General features: G+C 40.2%; 2 protein-coding genes across 2 annotated transcripts; both read left to right on the top strand.

The window, feature by feature from the left end:
* The first annotated feature begins 593 nt into the window (after positions 1-593).
* Positions 594-17447, top strand: lmbr1l (limb development membrane protein 1-like). Its single transcript, XM_053316925.1, has 17 exons — positions 594-784; positions 6672-6756; positions 8973-9006; positions 9360-9499; positions 10029-10132; positions 10222-10345; positions 10442-10510; positions 10603-10667; positions 11593-11665; positions 11759-11845; positions 11973-12049; positions 12147-12224; positions 12320-12393; positions 12602-12692; positions 13767-13833; positions 14037-14198; positions 14761-17447. The coding sequence occupies exons 1-17, from the start codon at positions 722-724 to the stop codon at positions 14844-14846; spliced, it is 1479 nt and encodes a 492-aa protein (XP_053172900.1). The 5' UTR covers positions 594-721; the 3' UTR covers positions 14847-17447.
* Positions 17448-20679: 3232 nt separating this feature from the next.
* On the top strand, positions 20680-26751 carry dhh (desert hedgehog signaling molecule). The gene is made up of 3 exons (XM_053316927.1): positions 20680-21650; positions 24377-24638; positions 24783-26751. The coding sequence occupies exons 1-3, from the start codon at positions 21339-21341 to the stop codon at positions 25601-25603; spliced, it is 1395 nt and encodes a 464-aa protein (XP_053172902.1). The 5' UTR covers positions 20680-21338; the 3' UTR covers positions 25604-26751.
* Positions 26752-27781: the final 1030 nt, after the last annotated feature.

Here is a 27781-nt window from a genome sequence, read left to right as displayed (position 1 = left end):
TGCTAATTCACTGAAACGTCATGTTATCGTCAGAAAAAATAAATTAAATACATTTTTGCTCAAAAGGAAGGCTGTGAATTTTTGGAGGGATCCTAAGGGGTCCCCAGCAAAAAGGGGAATAATTTATATTCACTATAATTTCATCCAGAAGTAACACAATGACAGAATGACTATTTTGGTCATGAGTTTCATACACTTTGAAACATCTAAAAGATTATCAAATTGGGTCGGTGTAATTTGTTTAAGTTAAGGGGTCCTTGACGTGGAAAAGTTCTCAAATAGTCAGTATGCACAGAAGGAATGATTACAGGATGAAACAACAGAGTTAAGTTGACCCCATGGCCATATTGTGTTAAGACTGACTCGAAATTGCTGACCAATCGATTAATGTTGGGTTTGACCTGTGTGTAGGTTACACATACACACCTTTGAACATTAAAGTGATGATACTGAAATTATTATTAATAATGATGATTGACAGCTACCTGTGAAGCTCCACTGGCCTCCACCCCTTTCCCAGGCCCCGCCTCCTGGGGACCCCCCCGCCCCCCCCGTTTGGTTTTTACCAGAGCTCAGTGCAGCAGCAGCAGGCTAGCTCACTTACAGTTCGGCTAACCAGCCACACATCCGCGGCATTACCCCGAAGATGTCCCGTCTTTTAATTTTTTAGCGACTTCCCCCCGTGCTTCTGAGCCTGAGGACACTGTTATGGTGTCGGAGGATGGAAACGGACGACGTGTCGGTTAGGGAGCAACTTTTCCACAACCGTGTCCGGGAGACTATAGTAAGTGCTGAGCTAATGCATCCGTCGGTTAATATGCATATGAAGGGTCGCCACTAATAATACAAGCTGCCACCTAATCACTGCCTCTAAAGCTAAATCGCCATACTTGGTTTGATTTGTACGACCCAAAGCGATATATTGGCGTGGCTTTGTTCCTCATTTTAACATTGGACAGCTGTGCATGTGTGAGTGAGTTCAACTTGAGTTTTAAGTCATGCTAATGTTTAAAACCCGCTCAGAGTACTTCTTTAACTCCACCGACCTTCATTAGTGAATGGATGCAGCTGGTGATTGGGCAGTGGTGTGGCACAGGAACACCAGGGAGCCTATTCAGCATCTGTGGCCCCTCTTTTGTTTTTCTAACGACTCTTCTCAGACCTTCCTGTCTGTCATGTATCATCAGCCTGCTTCATATTTTTAGCTGTACCCTGCTGTTAATAAGGCATTTTCCTATGCTGGTCTCTCCCTGTGGTTTGTGTAACAGTCCCTGTTGAACTTCAGACTTAACAGACAGATCAGTACAGTTACAGCAGGGCACACAGACACTGACCTTTAACCCTAAATAAAGGACAATCATATCTCTTAAACAGTTCATTTCCTTACATTAGGAATATCACTTGTACAGTGTACCACAAAGGACACAATCAGACACTACTGCATATTATAAAACCAGTGTTTGACCCCAAAACCCAAATTATACTAATAGATTATTTCTGTTTGCATTTATTATATAATTTTCCATTTGCAGTGACTCAATCTCCCTTGAGTCATTGCAAATAGATATAATAAATGAGCCAGTGATGCCAGTTGAAAAAAACACGGATGTAACTAATGATACGAGTCATGACTTCTAGTTTAATGGTCCTGATAGTATCCATGCTCCCTCAGTGGAAGGGTTTACTGGGAACCTTCATGTTAGTATTATTAGTTACAGCTGTGCTCTTCCTTCTGTGATGAGTCAGATGTCTGCTGTGAAGAAGGTATTTTGCTTAGCATTGTAAAATGTAGCAAGAAAAATAATCTGAATCCAACACGAAATGTTTTTGAATTTGTCCAGGCTATGAAACAAACAAGTGTTGTCTTTTTCCTTTCCTGTTCTCAAGTGGTTAGCGACCAGATAAGTCCACCCGCATTAGCTGTCAAAGGCAGATAGCAGGCATATATTTTTAATCATCAAAGTAGCTTTACACAAGTAATATATGAAGTACCCCCATTGATTATAATGGCCTGATTTTGCCCTTGTCCCTTTCACCTAAAGACCTAATGCTATTAGTAGACACCCACTTCTTAAGCCACTGGCCAGCCTCAAGACTCCAGTTTACCATCTCGTCACAGTGCTCCCTCTCAGGCAGGTCAGCTACCCTTGCATCTATGGCTATTAATGGCTTTAGGCTAAGCTTATCATTTAGCAGCAGATTTTGAAAAGATGGACATGTGGCAGAAGTGTAAGTACCATCTGTTGTGTGCTAGACATAAATTAATAAAGCAACCGAGACATCCATTTGATTAAAGCTCAACATCACACAGTAGCAGAGATTATGTCCAATATAAAACAAATCAAATCAGTACAGAACCTGAAAATGAAATTGCAAAGAGGTGAATTCATTTGTGCAGTACACATAATAAAGTAGAGAATAATTAGATTAGTTAAGTTAGTGCCAAAAATTAAGCATCTTATCAGTCAAGGAAAGATTCTTTAGATGCCCAAATACATGCCTGTGAATCTCGTATAAAAAAACTATGCATATTTTATTTTGATTCTATCCATATAATATTAGTATTCATGCAATAAGGACAGAAAGATGGTAAAATTCCATGCTTGACTTGAAGAAGAAAAAAGAAGGTACAGCATAGATGTGAACCCTAACCCTAACCCAACCGGTTTCAGATTCTTGTAAGTCAACTTCTTTCTTTCCTAGTTATGTGTAAACTGAACATGTTGCTCTAATTGTATGCAGTACAGTGTGGCCCACCAAGTCTTCTTCAGTTGGTGATTTAAGCTAAGATATAACCTGGGAAGATATGATTGCAGCCAATTGTCTGTCAGCTTGACTGTAAATCATCTCACGCAAGATTTTCTGGCAAATATAATAATTGTAGATTAAAGAAATTGTTTATGTGGGATGATAAACCACTCAATAGTTGAGCCAGGAGTACACACCCACAGCCCACATCTGAGCCTGGAGGGATCAAGAAGGATCCATGATCGGCAGAACTGAAGGCCACGATGAAATCATGCAATAGAGAAATGTGACACCCAGCGTCTGCACCCAGTAGGATATCTAGTCACCCTGAGGAAAGGTTTTGTACCATGTTATTAATAATAAAATACATGGTTGATTGCATCTTTAATAGTCCACTTCATATGTGTGCTTTTTAGGAATTACTCTGTAGTTTTGAGAGAAGGCAGAGGGACGTTAATGATGTTATTTTTCCTGAGTATATGGTTACTAAGCTATTAAATATTATAATATAATACAAATAAAAACTCAAGGCTGGGGACCTTCTAGAGGATTGAGATGGCTACATCATGCATTACTTTAAGTTATTTCTGGCTGTTTAATAAATCTTGAATGGGTCTTGCCTTATCTATCCTCTTACTTGTAAACAAAGGCCATCTTACTTTGCTTGAATGCGTTTAGCTGGGTAAGAGGCAAGGTGAGGAAAAAACACACTCTGAAGGAGTCTACTTGATGTTTTGCTAAGACATGCTGTGCCACTGCCAACCTTCTGTTCCTATGAATTTCTACAGGGACTTCAAGGTTAGGCAAGATGTGAAAACCTTTGGGCTTGGTTGTTTCTGCTTGTATCAGCACAAAGATGTTTAGGTCACTATGTGCATTTTAAAACACTCTGCGTGAACACCCTGGAACTTTGTGTTCAACACAAAGATGTTCCTGTGGCTGCTGAATTCCATTTAACTATTTTCTCAGTGGCCTGCCATTTGCTGCCAGATCTCAACAACACCAATCAGCACGTGTCTCCACAAACGTGGACTAAAATGTGTTATTCTGCCCCTCCACTTATTTCTCACCCAACACCCATTCTTTGTTCCCTGCTTTTTTGTTGGATTAACCACAGCAAGTTCCTGCCAAATTAGAAGGCATTATTGAACAATTTTGCAGACTGAGCTGATTAGTTGTTCTGCATGGTCCATTGTTGTTTGTATGATGCCGCTCGTGTGTTACCAATGATCATTCCTACTTTCACAGGTTTAATGTCGTGTATTTCTCAATGTTTAGTTTGGACAGTTTAATAGCTATTTGTAACATTTAAGGCATGAGGCAGTCTTGTCAGCTAGGTCGAAGTACAGTGTGACAACAAGATATGTCTGACTTACATAATTGTTTGTCCCTCCCTGTTAAAAATTTGGACTCATCCAGGGAGGTGGAGGTTGGGAATATTACAGACACCATAAAGCAGCATATCAGCAGCTGAATTAGTCTTATGGTTCTTGTTAACACTGATCTGTACAAATGAGGTAACTTGTGTGGCGTGTGTGTTTTATGTTTTCTATTCAAGATTGTGTTTCCATCTAAAGTGGGTCAACCTCTTGTAACTCCTGCGGACAGAGGAGGGGTCCATGCCCATACACCAGCCCCATTTGTTATTGTACCATATGTCCATATGTCCCAGTGATCCATCATAAAAGGCTCTTTGACATACATACATTGATGTAAATGGTCTCATCATGAGTAGTTTTGACGTGTCCCTTCTTGGGACTCTTTTTAATGTTGGTGCATTTGTTGGATTATACTGTACCACTGTTAACTAATATTCAAGGATGTTTAAAAAGGCTGATTAATAGCCTATTTTTCTTGTTCCTGGGAACTCATTAAGTTCATGTTTGTATTATTTTAAGAAACTGATTTTACACCCATGAGCATGTTGTCATATTTCTGCTATTATTCAGAGAGCCTCTCTGAATAATACTTCTATATCTTGCTAACCTTACTCCTTCTGGTGTGGCAACATCAGTCATGTAGTTCAACATTTTGTTGCAGAGTGAAATATCTCCATTAACAAATGTCTTATTTTGTCTAATCAAAATACAAAAATCCCAAGATATAACATTTCCAGTAATGTAAGACCAAGAAAAGCAATAAAGTCTCACATTTGAGAACCAGCAAATGTTTGGCATTAAATTGACTGAGCTTTAATTTACTCACTGAATTAATGTTTGCATATCTGTTTCTGTATCTGTTTCTGTTTCTGGTTATGTTAGCTTGCTAAAGGCTGATTTTGGTTTCATGTCAGATGGGATGAATGGAAAAGATGCTAAAGACTCACATTTTTACAACTTAATAATGTTTATGTCACAGGACAACTAAAGACAGTTTTAGCGAGGGTTAAAAAACCACTGCATTGACAATATATATACAATATATGCTTCATATGGATTTTATCACTCTAAACAATGTGACTTGATGCTATGTACTTGATTTTTCAGGCACCTCTGTCTTATGAAGTGCCAAGTCAGGAATGTCCCCATCATAAGTACGAGCCAGGTGTGGAAGTGAATGCTAGTTAGTTACTTGTCAGAATGTCATAATTAGGATAACTCCTGTACGACTTGAACATGGCATGGCAATGAAGAGTTGAGCCAGACTAGTGTGAGGCATCCTAAAATGACCAGTGTGCAGAGAATAACCCCTTTAGATTTAGATAATAACATGGCCTTTTTCTCCAATGGTACCTTCAGGCCAAACTTAACTTTGTTGCCCAGTAGTCATTATGATCTAAGAAAAGCAAAGTTATCACATTTATGTCCATAGAACAGCTTTATTTGGTAGTGTGAAAGGAGCATTACAACCTCCAAGGGTATTTAGATTTTTAATTGTGGATAATAGTTATGTAGGTGTCTGTTTGGCTAAGAGAAGCGTTGAGTTGTCATTTTTTTTCTTTGCAGAGGAGCCTTACTGTTTGATATGCTGTGCCACACAAAGGTTTTACTGTGTCCTTGAAACACAAGTTTAGTGTACAGAGATATGTTCGGTATGTGTCTCTGAACTCAGTGTCCAAAAAAAATTCAATTTGTTCATTGGGGTATGTTTTCGAGCAATGGTTAGGTGTGTACAGATTGTCGGCTCTGTTGCAAGGACTGGATTGAATTAAGAGTTAATCTAAAATGCTTAGATGTGGTGCTTTTCATTGAATTAAGTGTTCTTACATATTTTGTGTTATGTTCCTACGGTCACAGAGTTGGGGGGTGAAATGCAGAGGGCTTCACCAGACAGCAGACTGCAGAGTAAATATAGGTTAAGCCTAAATGTGTTGGTAGATGTAGTGTTACATCAGATTATGAACTTTCCACACAGCAGGGGGGCTATCTGACACTGGTATTAACCCTCTTTTCTTTCACTTATTTAATCCCTTCTTGTATATCACTGTCCCCCCATTTAGTTGTCTTTGTTTGTATAAAGTGGTCGTCTTCAGTCTCCATCTGTTGTTGGTCTTCACAAAAGATATGTGCAGCTATACTGTTTTCTGTAGTTCTTTATGTTAATCTGTAAAACTAAATATTCTATGGAAAACATCTATAATAGCCGTGACTGTATTTTGGTCTCCTTCCTTCTCACTTTACGTTGTATCTGTACCGGATCATGTTCTTGGTATCTGGGCCACATATCCACCCCCACTTTAAAGACCTTTCCGAATGCATAGATCGGACACTCGAGCCAACCTATGTAAATACGTTACTCATCAGTTAGGCTGAAGAGAACAGGACAACTTGTTTATAGCCCTTCACTTTCTTATTGATTATCTGATTTAACAAGTAAAAGAAATAACACTATCTCAGTTTTCAGTTGCGTTCTCAAACATGGACTGTACAAAGTGGAAAATAAATGACAAAGTGAATAAAATTCCTGTTCTGTCTCTTGTACAGATCTGTGTACTCCTGTTTTCATGCCTTTACATGGTGTGCTACCTCATACTTACCCACTTCAAGAAGACTGCAGAGTTTATCACAGGTAAGTTTAATGTCACTCTCTTCCTGCATTTTAATAGATGTAAAACATTAAATAAGCCACTGTGAGAAATATTTCTGTCAAAGGCTTTTAGAGAATTGCCAGGAGGAGAATTCATGGTGTTGACAAGCTGACTGCTTATATGTTATGGCTTTTTTTTTTTTTTTTTTTTTTTTTTTTTTAGTTTGAAGGCCACACTTTTCATGCAAGCACATGTGCTGTACTTTATATTTAGAGTAAATAGTCTCTTATTTATAGTTGATGGGGGGTAGATGGGTGCAGGAAGCCTCATTTAAAGATTCATTGGAAAGCTCAGACAAATAAAAAAAGAAAAAGACTGTTGCCTATTTTGTGAACGTTACTCATTTTATAAACATAATGTTCTTAATGGCATCCTACTTTCACAAAATTCTTTATTGTGTAAAACTTGTTTTCATCTATATGTTTATGTGTAGACAGTTTTACCTTTTGGATACTTTTCCAAGTTTGTTTACCTATAAATACTGCCTCAGTTTACATACTTCTATGGTTGCAAAATATTACCCAAGGCTGTGGACATTGGCTCAAGCAGTCCAGAGGTGTAGAAGGAGCGTTACGTAACATGCAACCACCTGTTCAATGAGTATTCCTGTGGATCAGGATGGTGGAGGGGCAGCGAAGAATGTAGCTACAAGATAAACACAGAGTTGTACTCCTGGAGTTTTAGCTTGAGGCCCCTCCGCATAGACGAAAACACCTCAAACTGGATCTTTTCAGCAAACATGTTCAACCACCATCATGAAACTTAGTGTGTCGTTACGCTGAGTTACTGGCTTGTATTTTTGATGATGTAGACAGAAACAGATTAATTGTTTTAGTAATTTTTGCTGGTTTCAACTTTAAAGAAAGGGAATTTGACACGATTCTTTGTCATGCATAATCAAGAACTGAATATGTTTGGCTTTTAGACTGTTGGTTGAATAAAATAAGACATTTGAACATGTGACCTTGGGCTTTGGGAATAACTATAACTTACAATTTGTCAGCATTCTCATAGACAAAGCAGTTATCAAGAAAATAATCAGAGGATTAATCGTTAATGAAAATAATTGGTAATTGCAGCCCTAAAATCAATTAATATTAGTATAAATTTAATAAACCTTATGTACTGGGATCAACAGTTCGTTCTCCATCATTATTAAAACAAACAGAAACAAATCCTCTTTTAAAGTTCTTTGGGGGTTACGGGTGTGACAGTTACATAATAAATCCAATAACTTGCACTATTGGAAGCAGATGTAGGATGTTCAACTAGCCAGGTCTCTCTGCTCCGCTGCAGCTGGGCGGGTTGGAATCTGGGAGATGGCCAGCTCTCTCTTTTCTTTTTCTTTTTTTCTTTTCTGTGCTCTTGTTTTTTTAAAGAAACCTGCTATGCATTAGCTCACTGTTGTAGCTGTGTATCAACAACCACAGAGCAGTTGTGACCTGCAGCTTAACGACGATTGTGCAATAACATTTGACTGACTTGTTTTTGACACTAAGGAGACAAGGACTGCATTTCACTGCTGAAGCTTCACCTCAGTATTGAATATCTATATATATCTATATCAACATTTACATAGCAAGTAGTTACAATACAGTGTGTAGCGGTGTGTATTTGGCAAAGTGCAGCAATTCTTACAGTATAGTTTTAGACATTAATAGCATGTTGCATAATAGTAAATAGGTATTAGTGTATATATATAGGTGTATAGTATAGAGTATTCTGGGCATACAAAATGAGGTTATTACTCCACTCTTTGCAGTTGTTGTGCATTCGTAAGGTCGTTTTTACAGGAGACTCTTGGTCCTGCTTGAACAGAATGTTCCTAACATGCTGTACCCCCACTCACTCCCCTCTCTGAGGCCAGTGAGACTGCTGTTTTCTTTCTTCTCATATGGACTGCTTGTACTACAGCTTTCACCTACACATCTATGTATATACCACAGTACGCACACTCCTCCCCTGACAGGTTTTACCTCTCAACTGACAACTTAGACTTTCTGTTTATAAATATTTCAACACTTTATCTTATCGCACCAAGAATGTGTTAAAACTTTCTACGATTGCCAAAGTTCCAAAATACCGTAATTTGGTTATGTCTGTCAACTTATCATTGTAAAAGCAAGTGAAGAATCTAATTAGCAAGTTAGTCGTTCTTTGCAGTACATATAATCCTTGTTTATCTGTTATCTTTCAGATGATATTGAAGATGCCACCGTCAACAAAATTGCGTAAGTACAAACCTTTTAATGATTAACTGACCCACAGCAATTTGTTCTCACTCACTCTGATTCAGTCAGTGTGAATGTTGGAGCCGATACCTCAGTCAACGTGACATGTGTACTAGCCTGAGGGCCTGTCAGATTTATTGCCCTGTGTGTCATGTGTGCTTGTGTGTTGATGAGGTTGTTGGTTGGGATGCGACATTCCAACGTCTCTCCGCCCTTTGTCCCTACACGCTGGCACTGTATTACCTTATCCCTGGCCACCCTAGCCACCCTAGACTTTCACCTAGGCTGCACTGCGACGCTGAGGCTAAACACAAACACACACTGATCCTGTCTTTTTTTTCCCCCTCTCATAGGCTGTGGCTGTGTACGTTCACCCTGTCTGTTGCAGCGTGTGCCGTGCTCCTTCTCCCCATCTCTATTCTGTCCAATGAGGTGCTGCTCACCTTCCCGCAGAGTTACTACATGCAGTGGCTCAATGGATCGCTCATCCACGGTACACCTCACTCTATTTCTTTGTCAACAACACAAAAGCAACAGTTAATAATTGTAGAATGTTGTCACACAAAAGAGGACGTTGCTGTTTTCAAACTGGATCAGATTTAATTGGGATCACTGGTAAATCAATACAACACGGGCCGGCGTCCAAACGGCTAATTATTATGGATAGAGTGGCTGTGACCTGACTGGGCGCATTGTTTGGGGGGAAAATGGTCCAACTGTTGACAAATAGCTGGTGTTTATCTCAGTCAAGCTCTCCAACTCCACTGCCAATGTTTTGTAACCGACCCACTGAGATGTAAAATAAAGCCCAAAAATCAACAGGCCTGTAGCTTTTCCTCTGTTTGTATTAATTTTAAACAATTACAATTTAGTTTTTTAGCACTTTGACAAGGTAGCCAGTTGTGTCTTACTACTTGGCAGGTCTATGCCACACAGTGGTTGACTGTAGTATTGGCAGTGTTTTGCTGCAATGTTTGCAGTGAAAAATGAAGATCTCTAAAATGTACCTTCTTCTTTGTCAGGCTTGTGGAACCTAGTTTTCCTTTTCTCCAATTTGTCCCTGGTCTTCCTCATGCCCTTTGCTTACTTCTTCACGGAGTCGGAGGGATTTGCAGGGTCCAAAAAGGTACCAGCTTTGGTGTTCGGAAACAAATGAATTTGGCAGCATCTGTGTTTGAACCTGTTGATAACAGGAAATGTGTTTTGTGTGTCTAGGGGGTGATGGCACGAGTGTATGAAGCCGTTGTACTGCTGTTGCTGCTTGCTCTGCTTGTCCTTGGCATTGTGTGGGTGGCATCAGCCCTCCTCCACGACAACATGGCCAGGAAGAGCCTCTACGGTGAGTCACCATCAATGTACCTGCAGATCTTTCAGTGACAGCTGGTTTCACAATTTTTTGATTTAAATGCTCATTCTCTCTTCCTCTGATTTTCAGATCTGTGGGAGTATTACCTTCCCTACTTGTACTCAGGCATCTCTCTGTTTGGAGTGTTGCTGCTTTTGTGTAAGTTTATCTTAATCACACATTTACATCAGAGGCAAAAAAAAAAACGTATCACTTAAACCAAGACCAATCTTTTGTTCTTGTCTCCTCAGTGTGCACTCCCTTTGGGTTGTCCCGGATGTTCAGCGTGACTGGCAGCCTATTGGTCAAACCCCGGGTGAGTGACGAACCCAAAATGTAAACTTAAAAAAATGAGAGTAGAGTCTAAAGCTATGCCACATATTACTGCAGCTGACTGTACCTGGGTGTTGGCCAGTCCTCTTTGTCTCGCCTGCAGCTGGTGCAGAATACTGAAAAGCCCTGCACCTGTCCTAGCTACAACACCTGTACTGGCTACCTGTCAAATACAGGACCGAATTCAAGGCTGTTTTATTTGTTTTTAAAGCCATACATGGGCCGGCACCCTTCTACAGTTCAGAACTCCTCTGCACCTAATCCAGCTCTAGGCCCCTTAGATCCTCAAAACAATTGCTTTTAACTGTTCCAGCATGGAGGCTGCTTGGAGAGGGAAATTGTGCCTTTACGGTTGCAGTTCAAAAGCTTTTGAATAGTCTTCTGCTTTCGATCAAACGTTCCCCCTCCATTAACACTTAAAACAAAACCCAAGACATTCATGAAAAAACAGCTTTTGGTTACTCTTTTTTTTTTCTCTTTTAATCAATTGATCTTATAACTTCTACTCCTGTTTTCTGTTTTACATTTCTTCACACATTTTGATATTGCCTTGTATTTTATTATCGCCATTCATTGTTGCTTGTACCCTTTTATTGCTGATGTCCTTTCACTTGTTACTGTTGTGCCCTCTGCTATAATTTGTGCAGCACTCCAACTCAGGTTGTTTTTAAATGTGCTATATAAATAGAATTGATTTTATGCTGGTGGCTCTGTGATGCTGTATTTAGGGACAGTGGAGCTTTGAGCTAAATATTAACCCATCTTAGTTTAGAGTGTTAGAATGCAATATTTTCCAATCAGCAATAAAGTCAGGATGTCTTCAGTTTTGCAAGTATTAAGTAATTAATCACAATTTTGGACAAATTACATAATCATTAAGAGCCATTTCATTGATGTACCCCCCTCAGCTGTTGGAAGATGTAGAAGATACTCTGAGCTGCACTTCATTTGAGGAAGACTCACTCTCAAGGAAACTACACTGTGAGTTGGTTGTCATGAAGACACTCGTTCGCACCATCTGATGATTCACTTTAAAGCTGACTGATTGACTTTTCGTCTCTTTCACGGTTGAAGATGGCAGTACGTCATGCTGGGTCAAGCTGAACATGGAGGTGATGAAAAAAGAGCATCAGACAGCTCGGAGCAAGCGCATCGCCCTCGGTAAGATTGAGTGAACAGGCTGCTCTCTGCTGGGATTTTCACATGATGATGACAGTGTACAGTCATTTGTTGCTGTACACTCATTTGTTATTGCTCTTCTCTCATTTTCTTCTTGTTTTCCCCACAGAGATGCGTAGGAAAGCGTCCCCATGGCAAAGAAACCTGGGTTATCCACTGGCCATGCTTGTGCTCCTAGCGCTGACGGTATTCTTTTTTTAAATTCATATCTTCCTGACAGGAGGTTTTTACTCATTAATTCAAGCAGCTATTTCTATTTATGTTGCTGTTTATGTCTCTTCAGGTGATGTGTGTACTGATGGTCTGTTTCAATGTGCTGGAGTTGCTCCTTGATGAGACAGCTTTGCCCAGAGGAATGGAGGTGAGGAAAGAAACTGAACATGTCCCACTTGGTGTGCAACAGTTGGTCATCTGTGCACACTGATGACTGTTTGTATGTGTATGTGTGTGTTTTAGGACCCTCACCTGGGGATGGCCTCCTTCTCCATGTTTGGCTCACTGGGCGCTGCAGTTCAAGTAGTCCTTATCCTGTATCCTTTTATCTTGTTTACACAGTTTTAACTTGTTGTGTCCATTTGACCCTAACAATCTATGCTTCATATTTGACCAGTGCTGATGCTGACTCATGCTGTCATGTTCATATATTTAAAAAATGGTCATTTGTATTTTAGATGTTGTTTACTCTATATCTACATGTTTTACTCTTCTTTACTGTGTTGTCCTTAAAATAACTGTCAGCTACCTGATGGTGTCCTCAGTGGTGGGTTTCTACAGCTCTCCTCTCTTCACTGGCTTGCTGCCTCGTGCACAGGACACCAACCTCACACAGGTATCTGATGATTAGTCTTTACATGTACCTGATGCCCCTGTCAGACACGCCATCCTTTATATAAATGTAATGGCAACTTAACATGTTAGTCTTATGTCTGACTAGGTACCCTGGTCACTTTTACATAAAAGTTATGACTGCAATCCTATTAGGTCAGACCAAGTAACATTTCCCACATTTTCAGGTCAAGTCTGACTTGAATGTTGTTAATTAATATAAATGCTGCAGAATGCAGAGAGACAGAAATGCATGTCTTGTTCTCTCTTCTAACATTACTGTAATTCATTTTTAAAATCTCAATCAACATATGTTATGCACTTAATCACTTTGATAAACTAGGGAATATGTGAAAGAGCCAACTAGGCTTGAGGAGATTGGTCTTTTAATGTCAGCAACACATCCCCTCTCTATATTTTCAATTTTCATTCAATGCAGCTTTTGAATGAATTAAACCCCAGCAAGATGGTTTATATACAAATAGGAATTAAACCTTAACAGTAAGAACAAGGATTTTGAATGGTGGATTTTAAATATTTATGTAAGGCTCAAATAACGAATAAAGCAGAACTGAACATGGGCAAAAAAGGATTCAACAGGAAAATAAGTTTTAAAATCCATCATTGATGCAATCTATAAAAAAACAGGAAACATCTTCTTTCTTGCTATCATAACATTTTTAATTCACGAGTCTCTTTGCTCTCTGCTCCCTCTTGGGCATCAGATGTCAACTATTGCGTGAGCATTTCCTCTTTCTGCAAATGTTCCATCCGTCTGAAGAAAGCCGTTAGGAGCATTGATGTAAAACTCATCTGTGTCTGAATAAAATAAAGAGCTTAATGAAGCCAGCATTGTATTTTATGTCTGAAAGGGGCTTTATGTTACAGTGAGACATTACCATGAACTTATTGCTACTAACTTGGTGTAGCTTTTGGTGGCATGTGTCTTTGCTTTTGTAGTGTACTGCCTTTGCTCTGTGTGTCAAAGCACTTTGTAAACTCTGTTTTTAAAGGTGCTTTATTATTATTATTATAGATTTAGTCCTTATAGTAATTTCTACTTTTGTGTTCCTTTCAGATAATTGCAAACTGTGTTTCACTTCTCATCCTGAGTTCAGCACTTCCGGTCTTTTCACGCACACTTGGTAAGGACATACCTTAAAAACATTAATCAAAGTTAAATGTAATATCTATCTAATAATTGTTACAGTACGAGAATTTCACTTGTAGTTTGAATACTGCCCACCAGAGGGCATTTGTATGCTGTTAATCAAGTAGCTGCCATTGAGGCCCTGTTTGAGCAGCTGATTCACCAGTTCAACATTTTGATTTGCCTTCATTGTGCCAGGGATCACCCGCTTCGATCTTCTGGGAGACTTTGGTCGGTATAACTGGCTCGGGAACTTCTACATTGTCTTCATGTACAACATGCTGTTTGCTGGTCTCACCTCTGCCTCCTTGATAAAGACTGTCACCTGGGCAGTACAGAGAGAGCTCATCCGTGCCTTTGGTCAGTCAGTCTCTCTTTTTATTATATGAAGCAAAACGAAAGTACTGTGTATGCATATATTTTTGTGTGTCAGGGGTTGTGTTCAGCTGAAATTCATTACACATAGTTGTGTCATATGTTTTCCCCCGTTTGGCCTCATTTCCCTATGGGCTGGTCTCTTTTCCTCAGATAGAAAGAATACAATTCTTTCAGGAAAGTGTAAAGGGACAAGAGGAGAGTCAGGCCCCCTTGGGGACCTTCAGGCACACCGCCCTAGACCCCTCGCAGCACACACACACCCTCTAACCCTCCACCCAACACAAACAAGCGCTCAGAGCATGGACACGCCAAACGCACACACACATACACGCAGTCCCCTTCCTCACAGTACAGATAGCATCTCTGCACTGTGGCAGCTCTCCTGCACTTTCCCATTGCCTCCCAACTCACTTTTGTTCTATGATTAATAGACTTTCATTTAACCTAAATCACTATTTTTTCCTAGCTTTGCAAGTTTTTTGTGCTCCACCTTGTGATTGTGCGTGATCTTATGGTCCTGTTTTTCTTCTTTTTTTTTTTGCAGGTCTCCACAGACTGCCTTTAACTGTCTCACGCTCCACTGTCCCCTTCAGACTCCTCCTGGCCAGTGGACTGTCTAAAATCCAGTGACTTTTTTTTTCTTCTCACCACTGCCTCTCAACATTTTAGAAAGTGAGCCACTTCAAATGTGAACCTATTGGATTGAAGACGTTTGCAATTCAGTCCCTTTGCCAGATGGTACAAGGGTCAGGTCAGCATATGTGAAGAGACTTGAAGGTGACAAGTCTGTCTGCATTGTGTCCAGTGGGAGCTTTGCTTGAAGATGTGTTTCATGTCCAATATATCAGGGTCCAATTTGGTGAAGGTGTTAGACTGAAAGTACAGCTACTGGTACAAGCGGTTAGCTGAGTCATGGTTATGACTGGAATTGGGAGAACAGGGATTAAAGCCATACTGGCAGTGCTGCCAAAGTGGACAGTGACAAAACAATCCCCTTGCCGAGGATCTGTTGGATAGCTGTTGGTCTGATGACACATGTGAAAGTCAGCAGAGTTATTTTGAAATATTATGCTGTAGCTGTGACATAATTTCCTCTTCCTGCTCTAGGTCGATTGAGCCTCTCTCTGTCTCGGTGGCTTCCCCACGCTTTCCTCTCTTAGGTTGTACCACTATTTTAAGATTGGGAATCTTACTTCCATGTGTTCGGTGGTCCAGTCTGCACCAGTGTTATGTTAGTTAAAGAGAGGAAGTTGTTTTTCGGAGCAACTAGGACACAAAGTACCTTGTATATCAATGCATCCACAGGTTACACAGGGAATATGAGGTTGAGGTGATAGTCCAAGTGTCTTAGTGAGATAGTTAGTTTATTTGTGGAGTAAAGAGCATTTTCTGTGGTGGTTTGTCACTAAGCAGGGTTTATCTTTTGTACTTTTGAGGACAGTAAGCTTACTGAGTCACAGTATTACTCTTTAATTGACAGAAAATACACTAAAAAGAAAACTTTACACTTTGTCTTATGCAAGACCTTTGGATGTCATGTGACACTCACTAGGAGATACTTGTGCCTTAGACCAATCAAACTGTGAATTATTAAGAATTTGTGTGGGGAAGTGCAATATGTTGTAAGTAAAACTTTACCAAAAGGAAATTCTGCTTTTGGTAAAGTCTAATTTTCTGTAAAGTATTTTCATCTCCACCCTATTGTCTTGGTGAATGTTTTGATTCATTTTGGAATATTTTCAAAAAGCAAATGTGACTATCATTCATGCAATACTTTACAGTGTCTCTTTATTATTCTTATTTTTAACTTACATTTTATTGTTTTTATCAGCTGTATCTGATCGTCCTTAACATGTTGGTGATCCCGTGTCACCTTTTGCCTTTGCTGCTGTATCAGCAGGTTAATAGATGTTAGTTTGACCAGCAGGGGACAGTGTCTCTCAAACCCAACATCAGACTCTGTGTTGTGAGAGGGTCCCTCTCTCTGGTTAGTTATTATATATACATTATATTATGTATGGAGCACTCTGAGGTGTATTCATTTGATTTTTTTCTGGGAATGTTTTTTTTTTTTTGGTTTTTGGGAACATAAAGTTTATAATGTACTGTTTTTTTATCATTATTTATGGGCATTTTGGGATCTATACTTCAAACGCCAAGTCATTACTGAAAGGATTTTTAACAGTTGTTAAAAATGTTGAATGTGATACAGTTGAGACAAATCTTTAGAGTTGTTCTCAAAGATAAAAAATAGTGTTGATTGTTTACTTTTGAGATGCTCTGGTGTTAAAGATTTTTCTAAAAACAGAATTTTTAAACATCATTGTTTGAGCAGAAAGCAATAAAATTGTCTTGTGTTTTTCCACTTTGTGTCTTTTTGGATACATATCAGAGTAACTTTTACGGTAAACTGTTCCTTTGATGTTGTTACATTTTATGAAATGTGACAAAATCATGACCAATCTAATGTTGCCTGTGGTGGGTGTGTGTGTGTGACTAGTGTGTGGGTGTCTGTCCTCTACATCCCTCCACCCTTTTTGTTGCACTTCTTTAATCAGTAGCAGAAAAAAGACATATTATGGGTTGTCTGTCAGCAGTGTCCAGCCACGACGCCACTACAGCTGTAGCCCACGCTTTCCCCAATCCGATGCAACTGCCAGATAAAAACCCTGCAAATCAACAAGAGGACCGACGTTCACTCACATTCACTCCTTCACGTCCTCACCACCCACCCACCTCCTTTCTTCCATCCCTTTTCCTTGCCTATTGTTCATTTCCTCATCTCATTTTTTCTGAAGTCAGTTCAAGCTCTGATTAATTTCTCCCTCTTGATTTTTGTTTGTATTTCTTGTTTTGTTTTGTTGGATGTTATAATTAAGCTTATTTGGTTTAGGTTTTGTTTTGCATTGCATTTCCTTTGCTAAGAGGAAATGAACCCAAATGTCGCTGTAACATTACTTGCACATCTGGAGACTGCTTAAGCTCTGAGGAAGTGACACACGAGCCAGACATAAGGTGTGTTTGAGAGAAAGGTCAGAGCATTATCATTGTGTCTATAAAGAGTTTGTGATGAATGTTTCAGCATACTCCGACCAAAGCTTTCACTAGTGGAGGTTAAGTGGTGATTCAGAGGGCCAAAAACAACTTGAGTAATGCAATTTACTGACAAGTTATTCACTACATGTCTGAGACGTGATTTAGAAGCATGTTAAACAAAATTTAGGCTGCATTATGCTACATTATGCTAATACAGACCATTTTTGTAGTGAAATAAAAAGGTTTCTTCATGTATGTTTTTGCATTCAGATGGATTAAAGATGCGACAACTTTGCCACTGAAGCCTTTTTGGCCTATTAGAAAACAATTGTTCACTAAATTTGATTACTTTTGTCTATCACAGCACATTACACACAAACAACCATACATAACAATCTTAACCTTGTATTTAGTTGGGGAAAAATTAGGATAACATCTAAAATATGAACTGTTGATAGGCCATGCAATCAAAGTGTCCTAGTAGTCCCATTGGGTAACACACTCCACTGGACTGGTTGTTGGGCATATCGGGGACAAGGCGGGAGACGGCTGCTTGTAATGGGATGAGATAGGCTATCTTTATTGTCAAAACATAAGAATGAAGGGGGGAAAAAGACAAAGATTAGTTTTCCTGACAATCGGCCATTTGAAGTCCATGCCAAAGTGCATTAAGGGCTGTTATTCCCTCGTTTGTACGCTTGCAAATACAGAACCACTCACAGGAAAGGCGAGACTTGCTCCCTAATCAACTGATAATGGCCAGCACTGTCTGTTTGCCGTAGCTGCCCGCCATCCTGCATGCACACTCATGGCACACTTTCCTCACACAATCGACTGGCACAGGCCTTTGCTATGTTGGGTAACTGCGTGAATGGTGTGACATGGATTTTAGGGAGAAACCTGTCAAATTTGTGAGTAGTCAGAAAAAGGTGTATTCTGTGAGCATACAGTATCTATACCACGTCAAATATATTTAAGGGGTCAGGTTCACAAAACAAGGTATAGCAACATATCTGACCTTTGACCTGCATGTCTGGGGCCAGGAAGTTCCACCCTTCTCAGTCTATTGTCCACTTCAGTGCAGCATCGGCTCAACCTCAGCTTACTGGTGCTCTCTTTCAAAGGCCATATCAAGACTGAGCAAAGCAACTTAAATTTAGACTTTACATGTTTATGCTACATGTTTTACATCACAGTATGCTGTACACCTGAACTCATCACGTGTATATTCTTTTCCACAGTGGGTAACCATCAGCACAAAGTTATAATACATAAGCCAAGAATCATCCCGTGTGTGCAACCACATTAGAATGCACCACCCTGCCTCTTCCTGCACTGATAAGATGGTCAGAGACAGTAGAATGGGTCGTGTTTGGGAGAGGGGAGGAAGGTGGTTAGGTGTCCGTTCCTTGACTTTCCTTTTCCCTCAACCCTTCTAACGGCCTCCATCTGAGGAAGTGGAGTGTCTATTCAGCTTCATGAGACAAGACAAACACTTGAGATGTCAAAGCCAGCAAAGTTTCAAAATCTACATTGAATTTTATAATGAATGTGTATAAAGAAAGAGCTTGCCATCCTATTTTCATCCTGCATTTGCACTGGTCAAGTAAGTGCCCATTTTTATGCTTCCTCTGGAGAACTCCACAGATGAAGGAAAACCTGGCTTGCAGGTATGTAACTACTTGCCTGTGTGCAAGCACAAGCGCTCATTTGGAAAGAACAAAGCAGGGTAGGCTAACCCTGGCAGGAAAGATGTCATTTTCAGTTCTGTGGCTTTGCAGGAAACTCAACTATTCACCCAGCCATGTACTCCCATCCTGAAATGGGGGAGTAAATGTTAAGAGCCAGAAGAAGGAGGAGGAGGAGGGGGGAAGGGGGGCAGAGGGACAGGCGCACCAAAATAAAAAACTAATAATAATGACTTTATTTCCATCTCCAACCCGCAGATGTTTCTTCCTTCCTTTCCCTTTCATGTCAGATGGAAATCTCCCTTTCTTGTATTGCTTTGAAGAGAAACACCGGTGTGGGTAATTGTAGATATGAAAGTGTTTGTTCCTTTTTTTTTGATTGAGTCATTCCCTGCATTTGTCAAAAAGGCTGATGTCTCTCATCTGAGTTTCTCGGGCCAGACTTGAGCATTCTTCTATGTTTATCATAAGGACAGGAAGATGCAGCTTCGCCTTGCCACCCCTCCCTTTAACATCCTGGGATCTTTTGGACCCTTCCCTAACAAGGATGCCTTTCCATGGTCACAGAGAAGCTTGGTGACCTTTGCCTCAACGCTATGCCAAACAAATTTTGAGCGCTGTGTAGATCAGGCTGCAGGCACAGTATGAGGAATTGAAAGGGTATTCAGGTGACGAGTGCTCTTCAGATATTATGAATGTCTTTATAGTGACTTAATCTTGAAACATCTTAACATTCAATTGCAATGAACCATTAAGATATGTCCTGACACAAAACTGTAAATATCTAGAAACTACTGAGCAGTCCACTCTATTGTGAGCGGACTAAAGATTCTTTAATACAAACTCACAGTGAAGAAACTGGCCATGATGCATTGAGTCCTCAAGTGTTCCAGGAAGCAGGAGATAGGACAGTGACACACTTTGACCTTTAATCCGCCATTAATTCCAGCTTCCGTATGTGATTACAGATGTCAGACCCCTGAGATACAATGATTCCTTTCTTTTCTGCTCCCTCTCGAGGCATTATCTGACACATTTTATGACTCTCCCAGCCATTGTTCTAAGATGGATAAAAATAATACGTTGATGTGGCCTGCGGGTGTTTCCAATGGAGAGGTCTTGGGTGCACCGGGTTCAGGGGGTCACATCAGTTCCCCAAACACAGGAAGGCAACACTGTAAGTCACAGTCAAGGGGTGTCAAGGCTGGACACTTGTTTTCTCTCTAAGACCCTCTCCTTCAACTCTAACTATTAATAACATTAAGTCATCACAGTGAGAGTTAACAGCTGACCTTTGTGGTAGGTGGGATGATAAACAGATGCAAGTGCATGTTGGTTTAAATATATTCAATAGACGTGAGAGTCTGGGGGTATATTTGTACTGTAAATGTATTATAATGCCTCATGAATGCAGTTGATACCTAAATTACCATGTCTGAAAAGTTTTAATATTTTTAGTTTTAAATATTAATGTTGATATATTATTAGTCCAAAAAGTTTCCAAAACAGTATTAGTATTTTATTTACCTTTAAATCAAATACCTTGAAATATTTAATGAGGTGAAGGGGGAGTCATTGTGTTAACAAATGCAGGCCAATCATATGTCCCTTGTAAGGTTGAATTGGAGGCGTGTGCTGTCGCAGTGGGAGCGCGCAAAGGAAGGGAGGGCAATCTTGTCCGGACGCTAATAAGACCCAATGGCTGGTGCAAGGTGGCCAGGAGCGCTGATACGCGACAGAAGACGGTGGACGAAGGAGAGAAGGAGAAAAAAAAACTGCTTCAAGACAAGCTTTTCTGGATGGACAGAGAGGATGAGAGCGCCACGGGAGCGTCCGTAGGAATTGCAGGGAGTTTGTGTGTCTCGTCAGAAGAAGCTGCCTGGAGAGGAGAGAAGCGGTAAGTGAGCAGAACCCAACGAAAAACACCTGCGTCAAGACAAGGTACCAGCGAAGGACGTATGAAGATGACTTTCAATTCGCAGGAGGCTTAAAATCAGCTGATATCTGGTGAAACTTTTGGACAGAAACATTTGAAAGCGTGTATGTCTTCTTATTTATTTTTAATAGCTGATGCCAAACTTCATAAACTTTAGATTTGAACCAATCAGATCATTCATTGTGCTCTCAAAGCAATCATCAAAACAGTACAAACCTAAGTCAGAACAGCTGACTTTGTACTTTTAAGCTCCTTTTAGAATCAATAGTGCATAAAATAAAAAAGAGTTCTCTCTGTCCCATCAGTTAGTAAGTTCTATGATTAAAAATATCAGCACTAATACTCCATGAGCTGCAATGGACCAAGATTTGACCCTCATTCACATGTTATCACACACCTGGAACTGGGCTATCACTGCAGGCACTGTGAGCCACTGACTCCTGGGAGCCACAACCCCCCCCAATGAAGCAGTCCTGGTGGGCCCGCCTGGCACAGCTTGCTCTGCTTGCTGTGTGGACTTGTATATGGCTGGTCCAGGGATGCGGACCGGGCCCTGGGTATGGCCCCCCTCGCCACCGGCCCAGGAAACTCACAGCTATGCACTACAAGCAGTTTTTCCCCAACTTCTCAGAAAACAACCTTGGGGCCAGCGGGAGAGCAGAGGGCAAGATCACACGCAACTCTGAGCGCTTCAATGAACTTGTGTGCAACTACAACCCAGACATTGTCTTCAAAGATGAGGAGAACACCAATGCAGACCGCTTCATGACTAAGGTGAGACTTGGGCATAATGATTAGTCAAATTCAAGTTCTCCTAGTCGAACTGAATGATTCACTGAGTCACTTGTTTCCATCCACCCCAGTGATATGTGATGACTGCATGGTAAGCATTATGAAATAAATTGACAGGGCAGAAAATTAGCTGCGGATTGACAGAAAGATGCTCCCACTGGTGTCTCTTGAACTTTTTCAAGACTAATCCCTATGCTGGGCGACTGATTAGTTACATTAAATGAATTACTTGTACTCTGCCAACTCAGCATGGCACTTTTTTTTAAATGAAATCATATAACCTCATTCATTGTTTGCTGTACTTTAAGCTATACCTGCCCTTGCCAGGCTGCTAACACAAACAAATGCTCAACAGAGAGTGTGTGAGTTTTAACCAAACTTTCCCCTCCCTTTTCTCGAGATAAGAAGATCAGGATGTAATTCAACACTACCCTTTAAGAGACTGAGTTCCCTTTCAGGAACACTTCCTTTTAATCTTTAACCAAAGTCTTTGTTATTGGAAATAAAACTATTCCTATCACAGGTTTCTCTGACGCCCTACGGGGAGAAATATCCAGGCATAGCACTTAAACTTAAATTACTGATTGTTTAACAGGGATAGGTTTCCAAATTCAAATCTCAATTTAAGCTGAGAAAAGACACTTGGTGGCTCAGAGGATAGAAAACCTGGGCCAGGAGATGGGCACTCAACCCACTTTGGATGCTGCGGCTTTCCGTGATTGTTTAGGATATGAATCTTGTGTTCCTTCCCCTCCCTGAGTTATTGTATGTGATGGAAATCTGCGGTCGTATATGTGTGCCCTTCTGATGCCTAGTTTGACTGTGTGTCTATCTGTGTATGTGCCCCTCTTTTGCCCAGATGTGAAAGACGCTCTTTGTGCGTCATTTGGAGACACAGAGGGGTCGCCTATACAAAATTCCCGCCTGCTGAAGTAATGGCACCGTTGGAAAAGCGACTATTGTAGTTCCGACAATGAAACGCCTCTCTTCAGTGGCATTGCGAGAAAAATGTACCCAGTTTGTTTTCTGTCCCTCTCTCTTTATCACTCTTGCTGTCACATTCCCGTGTGTGCCCATAAATTCTTCCCCTCTGCCCTCTCGCTTTGGTCTTCCCTCCGCTGCACTGCTTTCTTCTCACCCAACTTTTTTCTCACTCCATCTCTCCCGCTCCCACCCTCATCTCTTACTCTCCCAACCCTTCTCTCTCTCTCTTTTTTTTTATTCAGTTTAAAAAGAAACTTTATTCAATCAATTACATGCCACAAGACTTACCACATCACAAGTCACAAGTGAATAGGCTTTGTAGAAATGATAATGACTGTATCACCTCATATGCTGACGTCATCATTTTTCAGCCTGCTATTTTGTGACAATGCTGACACAGTCCGTAACATTATGGCCCACGGGGGTGTTAAAAGTCACTGTGCTCATTTCTGATCAAATGTCTCAGGGGTGAAACTGAGAAACTCATGCCTGGCACAATTGGGGAAAGGCAGAGAATGGCCTTGATTATTCTGTCACCCTGTCGAAAAGGCCAAGGAATGTGCCAAACTTGCTACAGTAGCTTTGTTCTTATTCTCCGATTGTTTGAGCAAGGTTGAGATGGCCTTTAACAGAGTAGAGGAGGAATTGTGAGATAATGCCAAAAGACAAAATAATTATAACCTGGAAGCCAGAGACGGTGTTGAAATACTGAACTTGTTCTTGTCGGAGTTGCACTGAAATCAGGCTGTGCACTGAGGTATACAGTAGAGTCACATACTGTTCATATCTCCTTTTCTTAGGCTGTGCTGTTTCCCCTGTTAATAAATGATTACAAGTGTCTGTCATTTCTAGTGGAGGTGAGTGGAGTTCATACTGTACATGTTTTCACTGTACACAGCACAGTGTAATTATTGTCTTAAACTAAGAATCCGCTTTTATTTTCTCTCAATTTATCTGAAAATACAGAGAAAACACTCACAAGACACACTCTATGCCCAGCCCTTCCCTCCTAAATAAATGGGCTGCACCAATACATTTAAAAGCCAAAATAATATACTCACATTGGGATTTCGACAAGAAAAGTAACCTGAAAATATTCAAACATACAGATAGAAATAAAATTCACAGAGCTTCACATGTTCTTTCACAAGAACTTTATTTATACACTCAAATTAGTCACTCCAATTAGTCATTGAAACGGTTGCGACTCAATCCTTTCAAATCCTTTTATTGAATCTATTTAGGTTTAGCTTTTGATATTTAAGAACTAAAACTCAAAGATTGACTAGCTGCTCACAGTATTTAATTTTGTTAGGCTGGTATAATGAGTGGGGGTACTTAACTAAAATGTAACTTGCTATCAGATCTCAACCCTGCCAGTAATTGCACTTTTCTTTAGAATAATGTTATACTACAGTGCGATCCATACTGCATTTTTGAATCTGATGAAAGAAGTGCATCCAAGATATGTATGAATCAAGACATTTTACAGATGAAAAAATAAACGTATCAATGCTCTCTGGTGGATATGACAAGCTATGTAATGGTGAAACAGTCTCCTGCATAAGTGACCTCAAACATATCTTTGCAATTTTGTGTTTGTTGTCTGTTGACATATGTCTGTGACATGGCTGTAATATCAGCCAAGATATTAGCCGATTTATTGATCAAGCTCCTAAATACTCCAAACTGATTCTATCGCCTTTGTCTCATTCTGTTTCTAGCGGTGTAAGGACTGTCTGAACAAGCTGGCGATAGCAGTGATGAACCAGTGGCCAGGGGTACACTTGCGTGTGACAGAAGCCTGGGATGAGGACGGTCACCATCCTCCCGGCTCTCTGCACTATGAAGGCCGGGCTGTGGACATAACCACTGATGACAGAGAAACAGAGAAGTATGGACTCCTCGCCCAGCTAGCTGTGGAGGCCGGTTTTGACTGGGTCCACTACGAGTCCAAATATCATATCCACTGCTCAGTAAAAGCTGGTGAGTTTAAGGAGTGGGCTCTCATGGAAGATCATGTTGTTAAGTGTGTGTTGTCAAATTTCATTCACTGCATGTATTAACTGTATTAAGACAAAAAAAGATCTGTGTTTAGTCATCTGTTTTTTTCTGCTGATCCTCCTGCAGATCACTCTGTCGCAGTGGAAAAAGGTGGCTGTTTCCCTGGCTGGGCCCAGGTGACTGTTGCTGGAGGGGGGCAGAAGACCCTGTCATCACTAGCTCCTGGGGACCGGGTCTTGGCTCTGTCTGAGAAAGGCCAAGTAGTGTTCAGCCAAGTCCTCCTGTTTCTGCACCAGGATCAAGACAGCTGGTCTACTTTTCTTTCTCTGGAAACGGAAGACGGCCATAGATTGGCCCTTACTCCACATCATTTGGTGTTTTTATCCCCCCATTGTAGACTTGACAGCACTGAGTACCAGGCTCAATTTGCCAGCAGAGCCAGAACAGGCGACTGTGTTCTTATCCACATAGCAGAGGGTCAAGTCTGTCCGTCTCGAATCAGCTCAGTCTTAGTAGAGGAGAGTGTGGGAGTGTATGCGCCCTTGACAGAAGATGGGACTTTGTTTGTTGATGGGGTGCTGGCATCCAGTTATGCACTGGTGGAGGACCACAGACTCGCACACTGGGCGTTTGGACCTCTGCGACTCCTCTCCTCATTCAACCAGCTGCTTTGGGGAGAGACAACAAAAGAACAGCAGACTACCGACAGTGAAACAACTTGCACTAAGACTCTGCTGCATAGTAGCACTTGGGACACAAAGGACGGAGCAGGTGTAGATATGAATAGTAGCGCTCTCAACAAACAAGACAATCTGAATGGACCTCTAAGAAAGGAAATTAAAGGGAAACACTCCTTGCAAAGACAGACATCAAATGTGCACTGGTATGCTAAATTACTGTACAGTTTGGGGTCTGTCTTCTTAGACTCCAACTCATTTCATCCTTAAAAGCCTGAAAGTATAGACTTGATACATATCGTACTGTTCAATGTTACAACTTACATTTACTCCAACGCTTCCTGTTCTTCAATAAATGTAAAGCACTGGAATGGCTTGCTTGCTTTTGTCACTGTTGTTTGTGCTATCATAATGATATACAGTAAATGCTCATTCTTAAGTGATATTTGATCAAATACTGAATTTGATGACAAATTATGCAGGTTCATGAAAAATGGTCATGTCATAATGACTATGTCATACTCTATTTGTACATCATGTTATTTGTTTTTAATTATTTCAAATATATATGTAAAAGATGTATTATTCTAATGGAATAGGAATTAATTTTACCATCATAGAATCTTTATTTTTGTACTTTATGAATCATAATATATAAATGTTTCATTTTATTATAATTAATTCTACATGTATTGTGGGTTCTCACTTATGTCGTAAAAGAAATTAAAATGTAATTTTATTAAGCAACAGTTTTTTCTTCAGCTCTGTAGTAAATGTTGTCAATTAAGCTGATTCATTGCTTGCTATGTGTGTGAGTCACTATGTGTGGTGAACCTGAGGCATATGCAAAATATCATTTCTAGGACTCGTAGTTGAGCATTATGTGCATTACACTGTTAAGGCCCTCTGTGGAAATCTAGTCCAACAGGCTGACAGGTTAATGAAAAGCCCAGGCATACTTAATATTCTCCACACTGTGCCACCACCTTGACTTTATTATAGCCTTTATCACTAAGCTCCTTCAAGGGAGTTATCAGGTTTCTCAGAATCTTAGAGGAGACAGCTTAATTAGTGTTCATTGATCAGTTTGGGTCACAAGTATTGGATATGTTGATGGTGTAGTACAATGCATTTGTTACACAACTGTGTTTTGTTGAACCCCATCTACACTACTGACGTGTACCCACCTGTACTGTAAATTGTGACGAGCTCCAATTTTTGCCTATTGAACTGAACATGTACTTTACTAACAACTCATCAAATGTTCATAATGATGTGTGAGGCTGTATTCAGGACAAGTAGTCCAGGGTTATACACCCCCTTGTGGATGAACTGGTATCACACCTGTGAATTTGATCTCATATAATTTCTTCAATGTCTTGATAAATATAATATCTACACTGAATAATAAACTTGAATTCAACAAACCTTTTGTATTATGATACAATAGTATACTGATAACCATGTATGTACAATAAAACATTATTGCAATTTTGTCACGTAATGCATTTTTACAGCACATGTAATATAACAATTATTTGAATGGAGTAACCAACAATATGGTATCAAAACTTTGTATTCAAAACATATACAATATCCACAGAAAGATACCTAACTGCCTCCTGTAAAAGTATCCCACAGTGTTTTTCCCAGTGCTCTTTCAACTTAACTGTGACAAATTACACAATGAAGACCAAAATTGTATTCTCTTCCTCCGGTTTATGTTCTGTTGTAAACATCTGTGGAGGTACAGTATTCTAGGGGATTATCCTTGAGATGCAGGAGGCAGATGGGAAAGCACTCGCTCAGTTGACTGGCCAATAGGAGAAGCTTTATGTCCTAATGCCACCCTCTGTTTACATCCATTGGCCAATCAGTCACTACCTTCCAACTAGTCAGCCACCCAAAATCTAATCCAATCTTGCTAAAGCTGAATGGGGAGTTAACTAATCCTGTCAGGGGGACCAGTAATAACCTATTTTCAAAATGAAAGCCTGCACACCCTTCATTCATGCACTAACAATCTCATAGATGCCCTAAACAAATATTTAAAAAAGTCATAAATGTATGTAAAATACTAGGCACACCTGTACCAGCTGGGTATGGCTGACAGTGGAACATTTAAATCCATGTGAATTTGACAGTAGAGCATTTAAATCCATGTAAAATTGAAACATAGGCCTTCAGAGCCAATTCTTTTTTTCTGATTTTAGCAATAACATACCTATATGAAACCCCTAATCATTCTGTTAAATACCCATTAAGAGGTTGCTGCTACTTTAAACACTTATAGTTCTAAAAAGCATGGTTTTCTCAGATAGATATAATAATTATGAAAGAAATGCTGATCTCACCCACACCACTGTGTGAAAAATTAAAACTTTGGTGATACATATTTATTTCATTCATTTAGTTGTAAGAGGCTTGAGGACACATGCGTACTCACTG

Source organism: Scomber japonicus, chromosome 4 (assembly GCF_027409825.1).
Source record: "Scomber japonicus isolate fScoJap1 chromosome 4, fScoJap1.pri, whole genome shotgun sequence".
Taxonomy (NCBI): Eukaryota; Metazoa; Chordata; class Actinopteri; order Scombriformes; family Scombridae; genus Scomber; species Scomber japonicus.
Note: the sequence above shows the minus strand (reverse complement) of the source record. Positions and strands in the feature narration are given on the sequence as shown.